Source organism: Dipodomys ordii, unplaced genomic scaffold (assembly GCF_000151885.1).
Source record: "Dipodomys ordii isolate 6190 unplaced genomic scaffold, Dord_2.0 Scaffold113, whole genome shotgun sequence".
NCBI lineage: Eukaryota > Metazoa > Chordata > Mammalia > Rodentia > Heteromyidae > Dipodomys > Dipodomys ordii.
In genome coordinates, this window is record NW_012267329.1 from 3,010,631 (window position 1) to 3,026,468 (window position 15,838).

The 15,838-nt window shown below is 34.6% G+C and overlaps 1 protein-coding gene across 1 annotated transcript in view; it reads left to right on the forward strand.

The window, feature by feature from the left end:
• The window catches only part of Sbf2 (SET binding factor 2), a 298,843-nt gene that overhangs the window by 132,741 nt on the left and 150,264 nt on the right, over positions 1-15,838 (forward strand). Inside the window, exons 4-9 of the mRNA XM_013028675.1 lie at positions 4,438-4,557; positions 6,152-6,262; positions 7,482-7,587; positions 8,184-8,316; positions 9,338-9,446; positions 12,710-12,823. Coding sequence (XP_012884129.1) covers positions 4,438-4,557; positions 6,152-6,262; positions 7,482-7,587; positions 8,184-8,316; positions 9,338-9,446; positions 12,710-12,823 — 693 coding nt within the window. The remainder of the gene's footprint in view (positions 1-4,437; positions 4,558-6,151; positions 6,263-7,481; positions 7,588-8,183; positions 8,317-9,337; positions 9,447-12,709; positions 12,824-15,838) is intronic.

The window sequence follows — 15,838 nt, forward strand, 5'->3', positions numbered from 1 at the left end:
AAGTATAGTATCATGTCGTCTGCAAAAAGGGATAGTTTAACTTCTTCTTTCCCTATGCGGATCCCTTTAATGTCTTTTTCTTGCCTTATTGCCCTGGCTACGGGTTCCAGGACTATATTGAAGAGGAGTGGAGACAGTAGGCAACTTTGCCTTGTTCCTGATTTTAGGAGAATTGGTTGTAGCTTTTCCCCATTAAGTATAATATTGGCTATTGGTCTGTCATAAATGGCTTTTATTGTTTTAAGAAATGTTCCTTCTATTCCTATTTTCTCCAGAGCTTTTAGCATGAATGAATGTTGAGTTTTATCGAAGGCCTTTTCTGCATCTGTGGAGATAATCATGTGATTCTTGACCTTGGTTCTGTTGATGTGTTGGATTACATTTATTGACTTATGTATGTTAATCCATCCCTGCATCTCTGGGATGAAGCCTACCTGGTCATAGTGTATGATTTTTTTTTATGTGATTCTGGATTCTGTTAGCTAAAATCTTGTTAAGGATCTTTGCATCTGTGTTCATCAAGGAAATTGGCCTGTAATTCTCCTTTTTGGTTGGGTCTTTGCCTGGTTTGGGGATGAGTGTGATATTGGCTTCGTAGAATGAGTTTGGGATAGCTCCTTCCTTCTCTGTTTCTCTGAAGAGCTTGAGGAGTATGGGTATTAGTTCTTCTTCTTCTTCTTTTTTTTGGTCCGCTCATGGGGCCTGAACTCCAGGCCTGGGCGTTGTCCCTCAGCTCTTCAGCTCAAGGCTAGCACGCTACCACTTGAGCCACAGCACCACTTCTGGCTTTTTTTTTTTATCTGCTTATGTGGTGCTGAGGAATCGAACCCAGGGCCTCATGCATGCAAGCCTCTATCACTGAGCCAACTTCCCAGTCCTATTAGTTCTTCTTTAAAGGTCTTATAGAATTCTGCTGTGAATCCATCTGGTCCTGGGCTTTTTTTTGTTGGAAGACTTTTGATAGCTTCCTGTATCTCGTTGTAGGATATTGACTTATTTAATTGATTTACTTCTTCTTTGCTCAGTTTGGGCAACTTGTATTTCTCTAAAAATGCATCCATTTCTGCTAGGTTTTCTTCCTTTAGAGAGTATAACTTTTGAAAGTAGTCCCTTAAGATTGTTTGGATATCTTGGGTATGTGTTGTGATTTTTCCTGTGGCATCCCTACTCCTGTTAATATGTCTTTCCTCTCTTCTTTTTTAAATTAATCTTGCCAATGGTCCATCAATTTTATTTATTTTTTCAAAGAACCAGCTTTTTGTTTGGTTAATTTTAGCTATAGTTTTCTGATTTTCTAATTGATTAATCTCTGCTCTTAATTTGGTCTAGTATCTTTAGACTCCATTTTTTTCAGGTTTTTCTAGCTGTTTTAATTGCAACATGAGATTATTTACTTGGTCTGTCTCTATTTTCTTGATGTGGGCACTGAGGGCAATAAATTTGCCCCTCAGGACTGCTTTTGCTGTGTCCCACAAGTTTCTTTGCGAGGTGCTTTCATTTTTATTGAGTTGTAGGAAATTTTTTATTTCTTCTTTGATCTCTTTCATTACCCAGGCATTGCTAAGAAGTGTGCTGTTCAATTTCCATGTATTAGAGAAATTTCTGCGGTATGCTTTGTTATTGAGAACTAGCTTGATTCCACTGTGGTCAGATAGGATACAGGGGATTATGTTGATCCCTTTGTATTTGCTTAAGTTCCTTGCATGAACTGTGATATGGTCTATTGGAGAAAGTTCCATGAGCTGCTGAGAAGAATGTTTACTGTGTTGTTTTAGGGTGAAATACTAGTAGATGTCAGTATGGCCTCACTTAATTCAGTAGCTTCTTTGCCAGTCCTCTGGTTGGTAGACCTGTCCTTTGGTGAGAGTGGGGTGTTAAAGTCTCCTAGTATTATCATATTGGGATCTATTTTATTCTGTAAGTTTGAGAGTATTTGCTTAACATATCTGGGTGCACCAATGTTTGGGAAATATAAATTGATGATGGTAATATCCTCCTCTTGGATTGTTCCCTGTATTAATATGTAGTATCTGTCCTTGTCTTTCTGTATTGATTTTAATGAAAAGTTTATTTTATCAGATATCAGGATAGCTACACCTGCTTTCTTTGTGGGTCCACGCCGCAGGATGAGCCTCTGACCTCTGCCCAAGGGTGGGGGCGAGGCCTCCGTACAGGTTCTGAGCGCTGGGGTTTGTCTCTGCACTCTCCGGATCAGCACCAGTTCCTTGCAGGTCTTCTGCTCTGGTGTTCTGTGGGCTCCTGTGTAGCTCTGGGGCTCCGGTCGTGGGGCCGAGTTCCAGGCTCAGAGGTTTCTCCGTTCGTCACAATTGGGCTTCATATATGCTAGTCAAGCATTCTACCACTAAGCCACATTTCCAGCCCTGTTTTGTGTTTCTGTTTGATGGTCCTTATTTGAAATGGTTATCTACTTACTCAAGCTGTCTTTTAATGTTACTCTAGGGCATTTATCATAATCTAATAAAAATGTGGATAGGTTTATCTCTTCCAGGAATTTCAGTCATTTGTTGTCATTTTAGATTTATTAGTAATCCATGAAGAATATGACTCATTAAGTGTGGAAATCTTTGATAAATAATCATCACATTTTTATTATTTCTAAGGATTACAGAAACCAACGTACTTTTATTTTTTTGCTTTGTTATAAATGAGCATATAGATCTTATGCATATAAATAGTTCCCTTTGGATATGCACATTCCACTGACAACTAATACTTGGTTATATTGCACTTGTTAGAAACCAAGTAAGCTCTAAAGAGAATTAAAAATGCAATTTTTGACCCCCATGAGGAGCAGAGAAAGACTATACTTGGTATAATACCCAGAAAACCATTCCAAGAAAATTTATTTCTGCATTTATTCAGTGAGTAAATTCTTGAGTGTCAACTATGTACCCAACCCTTATTTTGGGAACTTGGAAATTACTATTAAACTAGACAACATATTCTGGCCTTTATGAAGCATATTCTAGTGGAGGAAACAGACAAACCAAAATACAAGATAAATAAAACAAATGATAGGTGGATACTGACAAGTGCAATGGAGAGAACTAAGGCAAGGAAATAGAATAGGGAGTTTAGGGCATGATAGTTTTGAGTAGATGTGTCATCAAAGACTTGTCAAACAGGAAGGAGATACTTGAATGAAGATCTCAGGAGGTGGCCCTAGTTAGTAGACCCTAGTTGTTAGTATTCCCTAGTTGTTGTTATATAACAAGTCCATAGACTTGTAGGTGAAAGCTCCCTGATTGTGAAGAGAATCAAGGAAGCAAAAGAGGGCTACAGTTGATGGAAAATGATTATTAATTGACTACAGATGATGGTGGCTCATGGTATTGTTGTAGCAGTGGAGGAATTTAGAACTAGGATTGTTCATAGTTAGAAATGAACAATGAAAAAGGAGAATCAGTGAATGGTTAGGATTACCATTAATAGAGAGTGCTGCAGGGGAAGTGGTTTAGGGAGAAGGATCAGAGCTATATTTTGAATATATTCAAGATGTCTTTTGATATTATAAGTAGCAATGTCAAATAGGCAGCAATTTATGGCATTTGGGAAAAAGGATAGCAGAAGAAATAAATATAAATATGTCTGATAGATTGGGAAAACACTGAAAAGTAAAAGAAATAAAAGGAAAGACTTCAGGGAGAAAAATAAATTTTCAGCTGGAACTTCAGTTTGTATAAAGGAGGTTCTAGTTAGGAAAAAGGTCCTAGAATTTTAGAATATGTAGAGAACTCTTGATGTTTTATTTCTGTGCTCTTTCTTTCCTTGTTTGATTCATAAATGAGAATAATATTTAAGTTTTATCAGTGTTTAGTTGTTGAAACATAGATGTTAAGCCTTTTTTATTGTGGTAAAAATCTAAAACCATTTTAACCATGTATAAACATACATTTGAATGACATTAAGCACATTCTGAAAGTTAGTTTTGTGTGTAAAAAGTTTTTTTCAAAATGTAAATATTGTTGCTTATGAACAAAAACAATTTAGAGCTTATTTGTGTTTTGCTTCCAAGAGTACTGAGCATTTTATAATCGTAATATTAAAAGATTTGGCCATGCAGAAAAAATAATTTAGGCCTCATTTCTAAAACTACTTTTTTCCACTTTTAGGAACTGACTTTCCATTTAAGCAAGTATCATTTTAACTGTTTGAGTCACTACTTAGAAATAATTTGCATATCTTATTCATCTTTGATACCTCACTCAAAAGGGACATGCTCAAAACCATAGTACATATCTTGAGTTTAAGAAACTTTTCAAAAATGAAATAAGTAGTTCTTGCTTTATCAATTCTTTACATGATATTTGTAAAGAAGATTTTTGTAAATCATCTGCCTGATGTATGCTAAGAACATCTTTATGAACTGTGAACATGGGAAATTCTGTCTGTTCATTATAATGTCACTTTTTCTAGGGAACAAAGAAGGAAGAGATTGATGGTGAAGAAGTGTCTGGTTTAATTCAGCCTGCAGAAGTGTTTGCTCCCAAAAGCCTGGTGTTGGTATCCAGATTAGATTATCCAGAAATTTTTAGGGTAAAGAACTCATACATCATTGTTAATTAGTATTATTTTATAACTGTTTTGAGTGAATCATGATGATAAGTTTTTTGTATTGAAAATATCGTTATAGTGATTCATCAATAAAATTAGTTTGAACAGAAGAAATAAATTCATGTTGAATGAATGTTATACTTGAGTAAGTTAATGATACTGTTTACACATTCAAGGTTATAGTATTCTTTTAAAATAGCTCTAATATTAATTGAACAAACTTTATAAATAATTATAAAAAATAATTTTGTTATTTTCTGCAAATTAAAGAGGAAATTAATAATTTAACAGCCTTAATATTTATTGACCTTATGTAATCAGTCTGAAGTAAGTAGGAGTAATTGATATTTCATGTAATTCTTATAATTATTTGAATAATAATTTAAAAGTCTCATGTATAACACATAAAAATGATCATAATTCAAATAATTCTCATAATACTGTCAATATATCTTTAAAATTGTTTATAGGCTAGATATGGTGGTGCATTATTGTAATTCTAACTGGAGACAAGCAGGAGGGTCTCAAGATCAAGACAGTCTTAAGCTACAAAGCCAAGACCATGTTTCAAAAAAAAAAAGAATATACATATGTGTGTGTGTGTAGTGTGTGTATATATATATATATATATGTATATATATATATGAAGAGAAAAAATTATTCTAGCTTTTTTCTTTGGATACTCAGAATTTTCAATTGTTAAAAATTATTTTTAAGTAAGGATTTTTAAGTATTTGTAGTAATGCATATTTTCTGAAAAAGTCTAGAAAATGAGATTAAATATTCTAGAAAAAAATCAATTTGTGTCACTTTATTCCAGTGGGTAATTCTTTTTTAAAAAAATAATTTATTGAGATTATTAAGTACATAAATTTCACAAATTTCACAATATTGTGAGATAGTGATACTTAAAGTCCCAAACACGTTTTAACCTTCACAAGGCAAATTGTCATTATCATGGTCTATAATGTTTGTGAATTCTGTGAGCTTTGACAACTCAACTGTTTCTTCCACCTTGGGTGATATGTACATATCTTTCCTTTTGCTTAGTCAGTGGATAATGTCTAACAACTAATTTTTCAGTCACAAATTTCTATAAATTGTTAAGATTACATTTTATCTATTGTTTTATCACCCGAGTTCAAAGTGATTTCTTATTGTCTATGTATTTTCTATTGAATAAATGTTCTAGATATATAAGAATCACAAAGAAAAATAAAATCTCTAATTTTTTAACTTGAAATTTGGAGTTATAAAAAATAAATTGAAATGACAAGGCCAATTGTAGGTCAACAACAGTTTTAACCCTGCAAATTAGCTAGATTAGTTATCTGCAAGAGAAACCTGTTTTATAAATTATGGCTTTCTGCCATAAACTTACCGCATTTAGAGGTTCTGGTCCTAGAGGAAAATTTAATAAACTTAATATTATTTGTGGCTTAAAATTGATTCTGTGTTCTCTGCAGAATAGACTTTAATTGGTTCAAAAAGGCATCTTCCTGGGAACAGATGTCACAATTTATTTTCGGTGCTTTTTTTTCCCATGCAATGACTATATTCATCTTACTCTTTTCAGGCTTGCCTGGGTTTGATTTATACTGTATATGTGGATAGTCTGAATGTCTCCTTGGAAAGTCTCATTGCAAACCTTTGTGCTTGCCTTGTCCCAGCATCTGGAGGGTCTCAGGTAAATAGAATAGAAAAGGAAGTGGTGTTAATTTATTTTGTGTAGAAAGGGAAAGAAAGAATTGTTTTAATACTTTCCTTTTAGAAAATACCCTCGATTAGGTAAGCAGTATGTCTTCTAGGAGGACACAAAAAATTCCATTCTTTTCTTAGTTACAAGGTTTATTTTAACAGTTCACCTTTCATATATTGTAATTAGAAGTCATATTTTGTGTAACTTGCACTCTGTAATTTTTGACTGTAACTTCTTTAGGCTGAACTTTTAAAAGTGCTCTTTCTACCTTTTTGACTCCTATATATAGATATGTCATTTTTGTTAAATTAAAAATATTTGAGTGACAAAAATTTTGAGACAACCTCAAGAAAACTCCACAGATCATTGTAACATTACAACTGCTTTAAAATAGATTCCTTTATTCAATATATCTTGAAATTTTCATATTTATCTCTGAAGTAGAAAAAATCATTTCTGCTATGGTTTGTTTCTAGCAAACATACTTTAAATGTGGATTTTGAGCTAGGGCATGTAGCTCTTGGTAAGAGTACATGCTTTATGTATGTGAGGCCCAGAGTTCAACTCCCCAGTACCTCCCCCTCCAAAAAAAATCTTATCCTTAAACCCTGAAAACAATTGGTTGATCATTTGTTTTATTTTTACATAATATTGAGTGAGAAGGATAACTCTAAAACATTCACTGAAATCCTCAATATGACAGAAATGTTAAATAAAGTTAGAGCTTGTAGTTGTTATTTGTCCCCTGCGTTTTTGACCATTCTGTCTTTTCATGGTCTTTTAATTGTTAGTTTCATTTAAAATAAAACAAACTGCTGTTCATTTCTTCCTTACATCTGCTACAAGGGCAGAATATGAAGTGTAGGTTTGATAACAGTTGGGCCTAAACTTTAAAGAAACAGAATTGTATTTTGAACCTTTACTAAAGTTGACTTTTTAACACTTTTTATGTGTTGTTTACTACAATTGTTAGTTAATTTTGTGTCTCAACTTCATTAAATTTTCAACTTTCAACTACTGAATTTTCTTGTGCTATTTTTAGTTGTACACAAAGTAACTGTAATGTTTGGGTTACAGGTCATTACCCTTTGCATTTGTTAATTAACTCTTACATGGTCATTTGATCTAAAGTTGAACTTTGAAGAGATTTTTATTTTAAGAAAGTGTCCAAATCACATTGATTTGGTGTCTGTTTCTCATTCTGCAGAAACTGTTTTCACTGGGTGCAGGAGATAGACAACTGATCCAGACTCCTTTACATGACAGTCTTCCCATCACAGGCACTAGTGTGGCTCTTTTGTTTCAGCAATTGGGTAGGTCTTTTTGTTGTTTTTGTTGGTTGGTCATGAAGGTTGAACTCAAGGCCTAGGTACTGTCCTTGAACTTTTTGCTCAAGATTAGCACTCTACCACTTTGAGCCACAGTTCCATTTAATTGGAGATAAGAGTCTCATACTTTTCTACCGGACTGGCTTCGATCCTCAGATCTAAGCCTGAGTTGCTAGGATTTTAGACATGAGCCACTAGTGGCTGGAGAGAGAGAGAGAGAGAGAGGGTAATGAAGAATATCTAATATGTTTCTTTTTAGAATGAATGGATGTACAACATTCAGAATTATTAAATACCAATGAGTTTTCACCGCAAAGTAGTTAATTTCATATTAGGTGAATTTCACCTCAGTGAAAAAAAAAGTCTGAAATATAAGTTGTAGAAATGTTCCATTTTGAATAAAAACAAAACTGAAATAGGAAAACATATTCATGGGTTATGTAGAATTTATAGGTTAGGTATTTTGCTTCAGAAATTCCAAAAGATTGGCCTTTTGTTTTTATGTCATTGTTTATTTATGATTGTTGGCAACATAAATAAATCTAAACGCATTCCATAAGCCTTTTCTCTTCTGTTTTCAGGAATTCAAAATGTGCTGAACCTCTTTTGTGCAGTCCTTACAGAAAATAAGGTTCTCTTCCATTCTGCAAGTTTCCAGAGACTTAGTGATGCCTGTAGAGCCTTGGAGTCTTTAATGTTTCCTCTTAAATATAGGTGAGTTTTTTACTTATTCATTGTATTTTTTCTAAATATGTACTACTTATTGATAAATCAAATGTCATGGCACAGTGGCTTTGAGCCAGGGTTATGCTGGTATAAAAGTCTACTAAAACCTTGCCTAGAATTTGGAATTTTTCCAAGTTATACTCTATTGTGGATTAGTGAAAATTCTTTTGATTAGTATTATCAGACTTGTCATTTTCTTTAAATATAATTACTAGTAAAAGCCTATTTAATATTAAGGGAATATTACTTCTAGTAGTTATAATGGTATTGTAATTCTGTTAATAGAACCTTTAATATTATTAGATACTTACTAAAGATATATATGTGTATATGTGTGTATAATTATCAAACTTGGATTAAATACATAGGCCTTCATTATAATTTTTTTCTATTTTAGGGAATAGGTTAAAACTTTCTATAATAAAATATTAAATAAATTTTAAGCAGTGCAATATTTACTATACTGTAAATGTACAGTATTTACTATACTGTTTACTAATCATACCATCTAGGAAACTTCAGATCATTCACTGTACATGACACTTCAGATTGTCTCTAGAATTTCTTTAATTCTTTTAAGTCTATGTGCTCTTCTGAACCTTCTTGACTTTAATTTTTTTTTTGATGCTCTTCACTGACTTCTAGAACCGAGTATAGAGAATGAAATATTAATGACTATATTCTATTGGCAAATTATTACTTAATCTTCAAACGCAAGTGTCATTTAGTGTTAGTCTTTAATGTCAGATTTCTTCAAACAAAGACATAAAGAGCCTGATTGTTAGGGGGAAGAAGTAATTAACAGAGCCCACCTGGGTTCCATTTATTTTGTCTTGTTATATTTGATTATATCTTAAAACATTAAATTTTTAATCCTTGAAAAATTAACATTAACATGCATGACAATTGATCATTTTAATTATAGATAATATAAAGTTTATACTGTATAAAAGTGAAAGAAAATATATTATGGGAAAAAATAGATAAATAACATTTTAATTGTTTACAGTTACCCTTATATTCCCATTCTCCCGGCTCAGCTACTGGAAGTTCTGAGTTCCCCCACACCTTTCATTATTGGAGTACATTCCATTTTTAAAAGTGATATCCATGAACTTGTAAGTATTCATCTTTAAATTTCCTGGTTATTAAGTCTACAGCCTTCCATTTCTTTGAGTGCTCTAACATTTAACTATTTTCGGATCTTTTGCATTTCTAACAGAGATGGACTGGAATAAAAACAATGAAAAGTATAAATATATTAATTTTGCCACATAGTATATATGGTTGATTTTTGTGTTTGCTGGTCTAGGAGCTTGAACTCAGGGCCTGTACACTGTCCCTTAGCTATTTAGCTCAAGGCTAGTGTTTTACCACTTGGGCCATACTTCTGGCTTTTTGGTAGTTAATTGAGATTAGACTCACAACTTTCCTGCCTGGACTGGCTTTGAACTTTGAATCCTCATATTTCAGCTTTCTGAGTAGCTAGGATTACAAACTGAGCCACTGTGGTGCCCACTCTGGGAAATTTTTTTTAAAGGGAATTCATTAGTTTTGGGTTATTTTTGTTGTTGTTGGTGGTGGTGGTGGTGTCATTCTTGGGGCTTAAACTCAAGGCCTGGGCACTGTCCCTGAACTTTTTTCTTTTTGCTCAAGACTATTGCCAGGTAAGTTACAGTTCCACTTCTGGCTTTTTGAATGTTAACTAGAGATAATAGTCTACATACTTTCCTGCCCTGGCCTATGTTCAAACTGCAATCCTCAGATATCAGCCTTCTGAGTAGCTAGGATTAGAGGTACCATCCACTGGTTCCTGGCTTTCATTAGCTTTTTTTGACAAGGGATCTCATCTATGTTGCCCATTCTGGACTTGAACTCCTGAGCTCAAGTGATCCTACTGCCTTGGCTTCCTGTAGCTCGGACTAAACATGTGCATCAACATACCCAATTCTTATATATATCTGTATATTTTTTTCTTTTTTGTCAGTCATGGGGCTTGAACTCTGGGCCTGAGCGATGTCTGTCAGCTCTTTAGCTCAAGGCTAGCTTTACCACTTAAGCCACAGCACCACTTTGGTTTTCTGGTGGTTTATTGGAGATAAGAGTTTCACAGGGCTGGGAAGGTGGCTCAGTGGTAGAGCGCTTGCCTTGCATGCATGAGGCCATGGGTTCGATTTCTCAGCACCACATAAGCAAAAAGAAAAAAGCTGGAAGTGGCGCTGTAGCTCAAGAGGTAGAGCGCTAACCTTGAGCTGAAGAGCTGAGGGACAATGCCCAGACCCAGAGTTCAGGCCCACGACCGGACCCAAAAAAAAAAGAAAAGAGGGTAAATGATTAATTAATATTCCATTTCTATGTTTTTTTAAATAAGTACTTAATTCATATTTTAATGTGAGACCTGTCTTAGTCCTGAATGACTGAAAACTAACTAGAGAACTTAATTTTAGTGGTATGCAAACTCAATATGAGCCCCTACTAAATTTAATATTGTTAATTCCAAATAGCAAATATTCTTTAAAAAGGTAAATACTGAAGAAAGAAAAGCTAGGTTGTAGAATAATGTGTTTCATTCTAGTTATCACACTTTTAAGAGGAGCTGTAACAAAATGAAGTACTTCAGCCTTGGCATAGTGGCTCATTCCTAAAATCCCAGCTTCTTAGGAGGTATAGATCCAGAACTATTGCATTTCAAGGCCAGTCTGGACAAAAAAAAAAAATAGCAAGATTTCATTTAATAAGCCAGACATGGTGATGTGTGCCTGGAATTCCAGCTCCACAGAAGGCCATAGTAAGAGGATTGAATTCTGAGGCCAACCCTGACAAAAATAAAAGCCCTACCTGAAAAATAACTAACACAAAAAGGAGTTGGGGCATAGTCTGCCTGCCTAGCAACCATAAGGATCAGAATTCAGACCATAGAACCACCAATGTAAATATGTAAGTAAAAGTAAAGTGCTTCAGAGAAGGATATCCAGGATTATCAGGAGTTTATAAACTATAGTTTATAGTGCTTTAAAGAAATTTTCTCAATAGTCTAATACTGTTTGGTAGCCAAGGATAAATGTTTAAGTGGCTGTCATAGTGAGGAAGGTAAGATACTTCTCTCTCTCTCTTCTTTATTTTTTTTTCTTCCCTCATCTTCTATTTCCCATCCTCTATTTCTCCTTTTGTAGCTAGTTGTAAGGTCTAAAAGAGAATCAGTGGGGATAATAGATATAGAATGAGCATTGCCAGCCACAGGGCTGTCTAGTAATAGAATAAATTTCCTTATGTGAGATAAGGACTATACTGTGTGAAGAACAGTTTTCCTGACAATTTCTCATTCTACTTCTGATTTAGTTTCAGATGTTAGCACCAGGTCTGTTAGTAATTACTCAATGATTACAGTTGTTATCAAAGCAGAAGTGTCATTTAAACTAACAAAAAGATTATTCAACATTATAAACAGGACCCCTGTTTGTATATTAATCATTTTCCTAACCTTATATGTTGATACCTAGTTTATTTTACCATATAAAATATATAAATTAATAAATATTAACAGTATAATTAGCACTAGTAAAAGCATAATGATACGATTTGTGAATAATTTTGTTACAGCTAAATACAATCACACTTGAAGATGGGACAAACCAAGTTTTGCCAAGTTAAATTTCTTAACATTTTAATGATTAAATTAAAATGAACTGTAATCATATTAACAATGTAATAGCTTCACTAGTCTCACCTAATGTCTCTTAGATCTTAATGTAAGTTATTTTTAAATATGAGCTGGTAAGGGATAAAATCATTTTTTCCCTTAACAATAGTCTTCAGATGTATATTGCTCTGCTGTAATTTTGGAGTAACTATTTAGTATTTGAGCTAAGATACTATAATAAATCATCCAAATACATTAAATGGCTCACTTGGAACAGTGCACAGAATGTTCCATTATGCTAAACAAGTTTGTTCTACAAAGTCATTTAATGTCCAGCCTTTCTCATATTTCTACCAGAATCCTCTCAGGCATTGTCATTAGCTGAATGCTTAAGGCCAGGTTGCTGCTAGTATATAATTTCAACATATGGGAAAAGGAATGAGAGCATGGAAGAGCCTTAATAATAATAGCCACTAACTTGGAGAGCTGGATTGCACATAACACTTTTTGTGTTCCATTGCTGTTGAAACAGTGACATGCACCATATAATTCCAAAGGAAGCTGAGAATTGTAAGATAACTAGGAAGTTAATAATGAGCCAAGAACTTTTATTTCTATAAACAGCCAAAAATCTCTTCTACAAATGATTCTTCTGATTTTGAATCAGTCAAGGCCAAGTGATTTTGCTAAGCAACAAATGAAGTGTACTAATTATAAGTTAATTTTTTTTATCTCTTGCAGTTAGATGTAATCATAGCAGATTTGGATGGAGGCACTATTAAAATTCCTGAATGTATTCACCTCTCTTCTCTCCCGGAACCACTTCTTCATCAGACTCAAGCAGCTCTTTCTTTGGTATGCTTTTTTTTAAAAAAAATAGTAATTTATTACTAACTTAAGTGTGAAACTAAGATAACTAGAATTAAAAATCATTGTCAGTAATTAAACAGAATTTGAAGCATAAATATTATACTTAGAGACTTCATTTACCAAGTATTTTTTATAAATATACTTTGAATCTAATTGCATATTTTTCATGTTATTTATTCAGCATATTCATTTAGTAGACACTACTACATAAGCTATTTATTAGTACTAAAAAGTACAACTGTGAAAACAATATAAAATTTTACCTTAAAACCCATTGATTCCCCCAACATTTTTTCCCCTTTCCTCTCTATTGGTGTCACATTCTTCTAGTAGATATGCCATGTGTAAAACAGTATCTTCTCAGAGTCTTTAGGCTAATTCAGAACTTATGACTTGTGAAATGCTAAATATCTAATCCAGTGAAGTTCTAAGAAAATCGTTGGAATGTGTTTTTCCTTTTGAAAAAATTTAATTTTTGAAGTTATTCTACCTTGGTTATTATTTATTTTTTGGGGGGGGTCTGGTCATGGGGCCTGAACTCTGGGCCTAGGCGCTGTCCCTCAGCTCTTCAGCTCAAGGCTAGCTCTCTACCACTTGAGCCACAGTGCCACTTCCAGCTTTTTTCTTTTTGCTCATGTGGTGCTGAGGAATCGAACCCAGGGCCTCAGGCATGCAAGGCAAATGCTCTACCACTGAGCCACCTTCCCAGCCCCATACCTTGGTTATTTTTTAAAACATAATTTTACTGACAATCCTTTAACTTCTCACTTATCCATCATCAGAAAACTTAATCTTACAAATATTTTATATTTTTTTATTTTTTGGTCGGTTATGGGGCTTGAACTCTGGACCTGGGTGCTGGTGCTGTCTCTCAGCTCTTCAGTTCAAGGCTAGCGCTCTACCACTTGAGCCACAGTACCACTTCTGGTTTTCTGAGTGGTTTATTGGATATTAGTCTCACAGCCTTTCGTGCCTGGGCTAGCTTTGAACTGCAATCCTCATATCTCAGCCTCCTGAGTAGCTAGAATTACTGGCGTGAGCCACTGGCGCCCGGCAGTATTTTTTGTTGTTGTTGTTCTTGGACTCTGGGCCAGGGCACTGTCCCTCAGCTCTTCAGCTCAAGGCGAGCACTCTACCACTTGAGCCACAATGCCACTTTCGGTTTTCTGGTGGTTTATTGGAGATGAGAGTCTCACGGACTTTTCCTGCCAGGGCTTGCTTTGAACACAGTCCTCCAGATCTCAACCTCCTGAGTAGCTAGGATTACAGGCATGCCTGGAAATATTTTTATTTTTTAATTGTTATTATAAAGGTGATGTACAGAGGGTTAGAGTTACATAAGTCAGATGATGAGTATGTTTCTCTTTGGACAATGTTACCCCTTTTCTTACAGTTTTTTACTCCCATCCCCTCAGACAAGTTGTATAGAAAATACTACTGCTGCATTTGGTCACCCAAACTTTCAATTTTATGTTAAGTCAATGTTTGTCTTATTATGCTGGTTTAAAGATAACTGACCTTTTCTAATACAATTTGTAATACAAACTATGATAGAGAGGAAACGAAACTAGCTGGACTGAATCTCCATTCTTTCCGTTTATATCATTCAAGAAATCCTATTTCCTTCTTCTTTAGGCCTGTTTTCTGGTCTTTATAGGATGAGTGGGTCTTTTTGTTGTAAACATTTCTTATTAGTACAAAAAAATGATACAAAGGAGTTACATTGGGATATTTTTGTATTGTACTTGGGTCAAATTCCCTTCTGTTACACTTTTTAGCCTCTTTTTACCCTCCTCCTTTAGCAAAAAGATTAGGCAGAATGCTGATGCTGTTGACTATTTTTCTGGACGCTGCTGGAGATATCTGCCTTTTGTTTACCATTTTTAAATGTTTTGTTTTTTTTACAGATAAGTAGGTGAGTGTTTAGAAATAATTTTGAGATGGGCATTGGTGGCTTGTGCCTGTAACCCTAGCTACTCAGTAGGATGAGATTTGAGAATCACAGTTCCAAGCCAGACAGGTAGGAAAGTCCATGAGACTCTTTTCTCCAGTTAACCACCAGAAAACTGGATGTGGAGTTGTGGCTCAAAGTGGTAGAGTGCTAGCTTTGAGCAGAAAAACGCAGGATGTGATAGGGAAAACACTAGGGCTCCTTGGTACAGGTTGAAACTTCCTAAGTAAAGATCCAGAATGACAACAAATCAAAGAAAGACTGGATAAATGAGATTGCATCAGACTGAAGAGTTTCTGTATGGCAAAGGACATACCTAGCAAGATAAATAGAAAGCCCACAGAATGAGAGGAAGATTTTACTAGCTATTTCATCAGACAAGGGCTTGATACCTAAAATATATAGAGAGCTCAAAAAATTAAACCTTCCCAAAACAAATCCTCAAAGAAACAACAACCTAATTAATAAGTGGGTTAAGACTTAAAGAGAGACTTCTCAGAGGAAGAACAAAGGATGGCCAATAGATACATGAAGAAGTGTTCAACATATCTGGCCATAAAAGAAATGCAACCAAAACAACATTGAGATCCCACCTCACTCCAGTAATAATGGCTATTATCAGGAAAACTAACAATAACAGATGGTGGTGGGGATGTGGCCAAAAGGGGACCCTATTACACTGTTGGCAGGAATGTAAACTTGTTCAACCACTCTGGAAAGCAGTGTGGAAATTCCTCAAAAGACTAAACATAAAGCTTCTCTATGACCCACTCCTGGGTATTTACCCAAATGATCACAAACCAAACCAAACTAAAGCCACCAGCACAGCCATGTTCATTGCAGTATTCTTTACCATAGCCAAGATATAGAATCAACTCAGATGTCCCTCATTGGATGAATGGATCAAGAAAATGTGGTATATATACACAATGGAATGCTATACTTCCATTAGAAAGAATGACATTCTCCCATTCGTAAGGAAATGGAAAAACATGGGAAAAAGTTATACTAAGTGAAGTAAGCCAGACCCAAAGAAACATAGGTTGTAT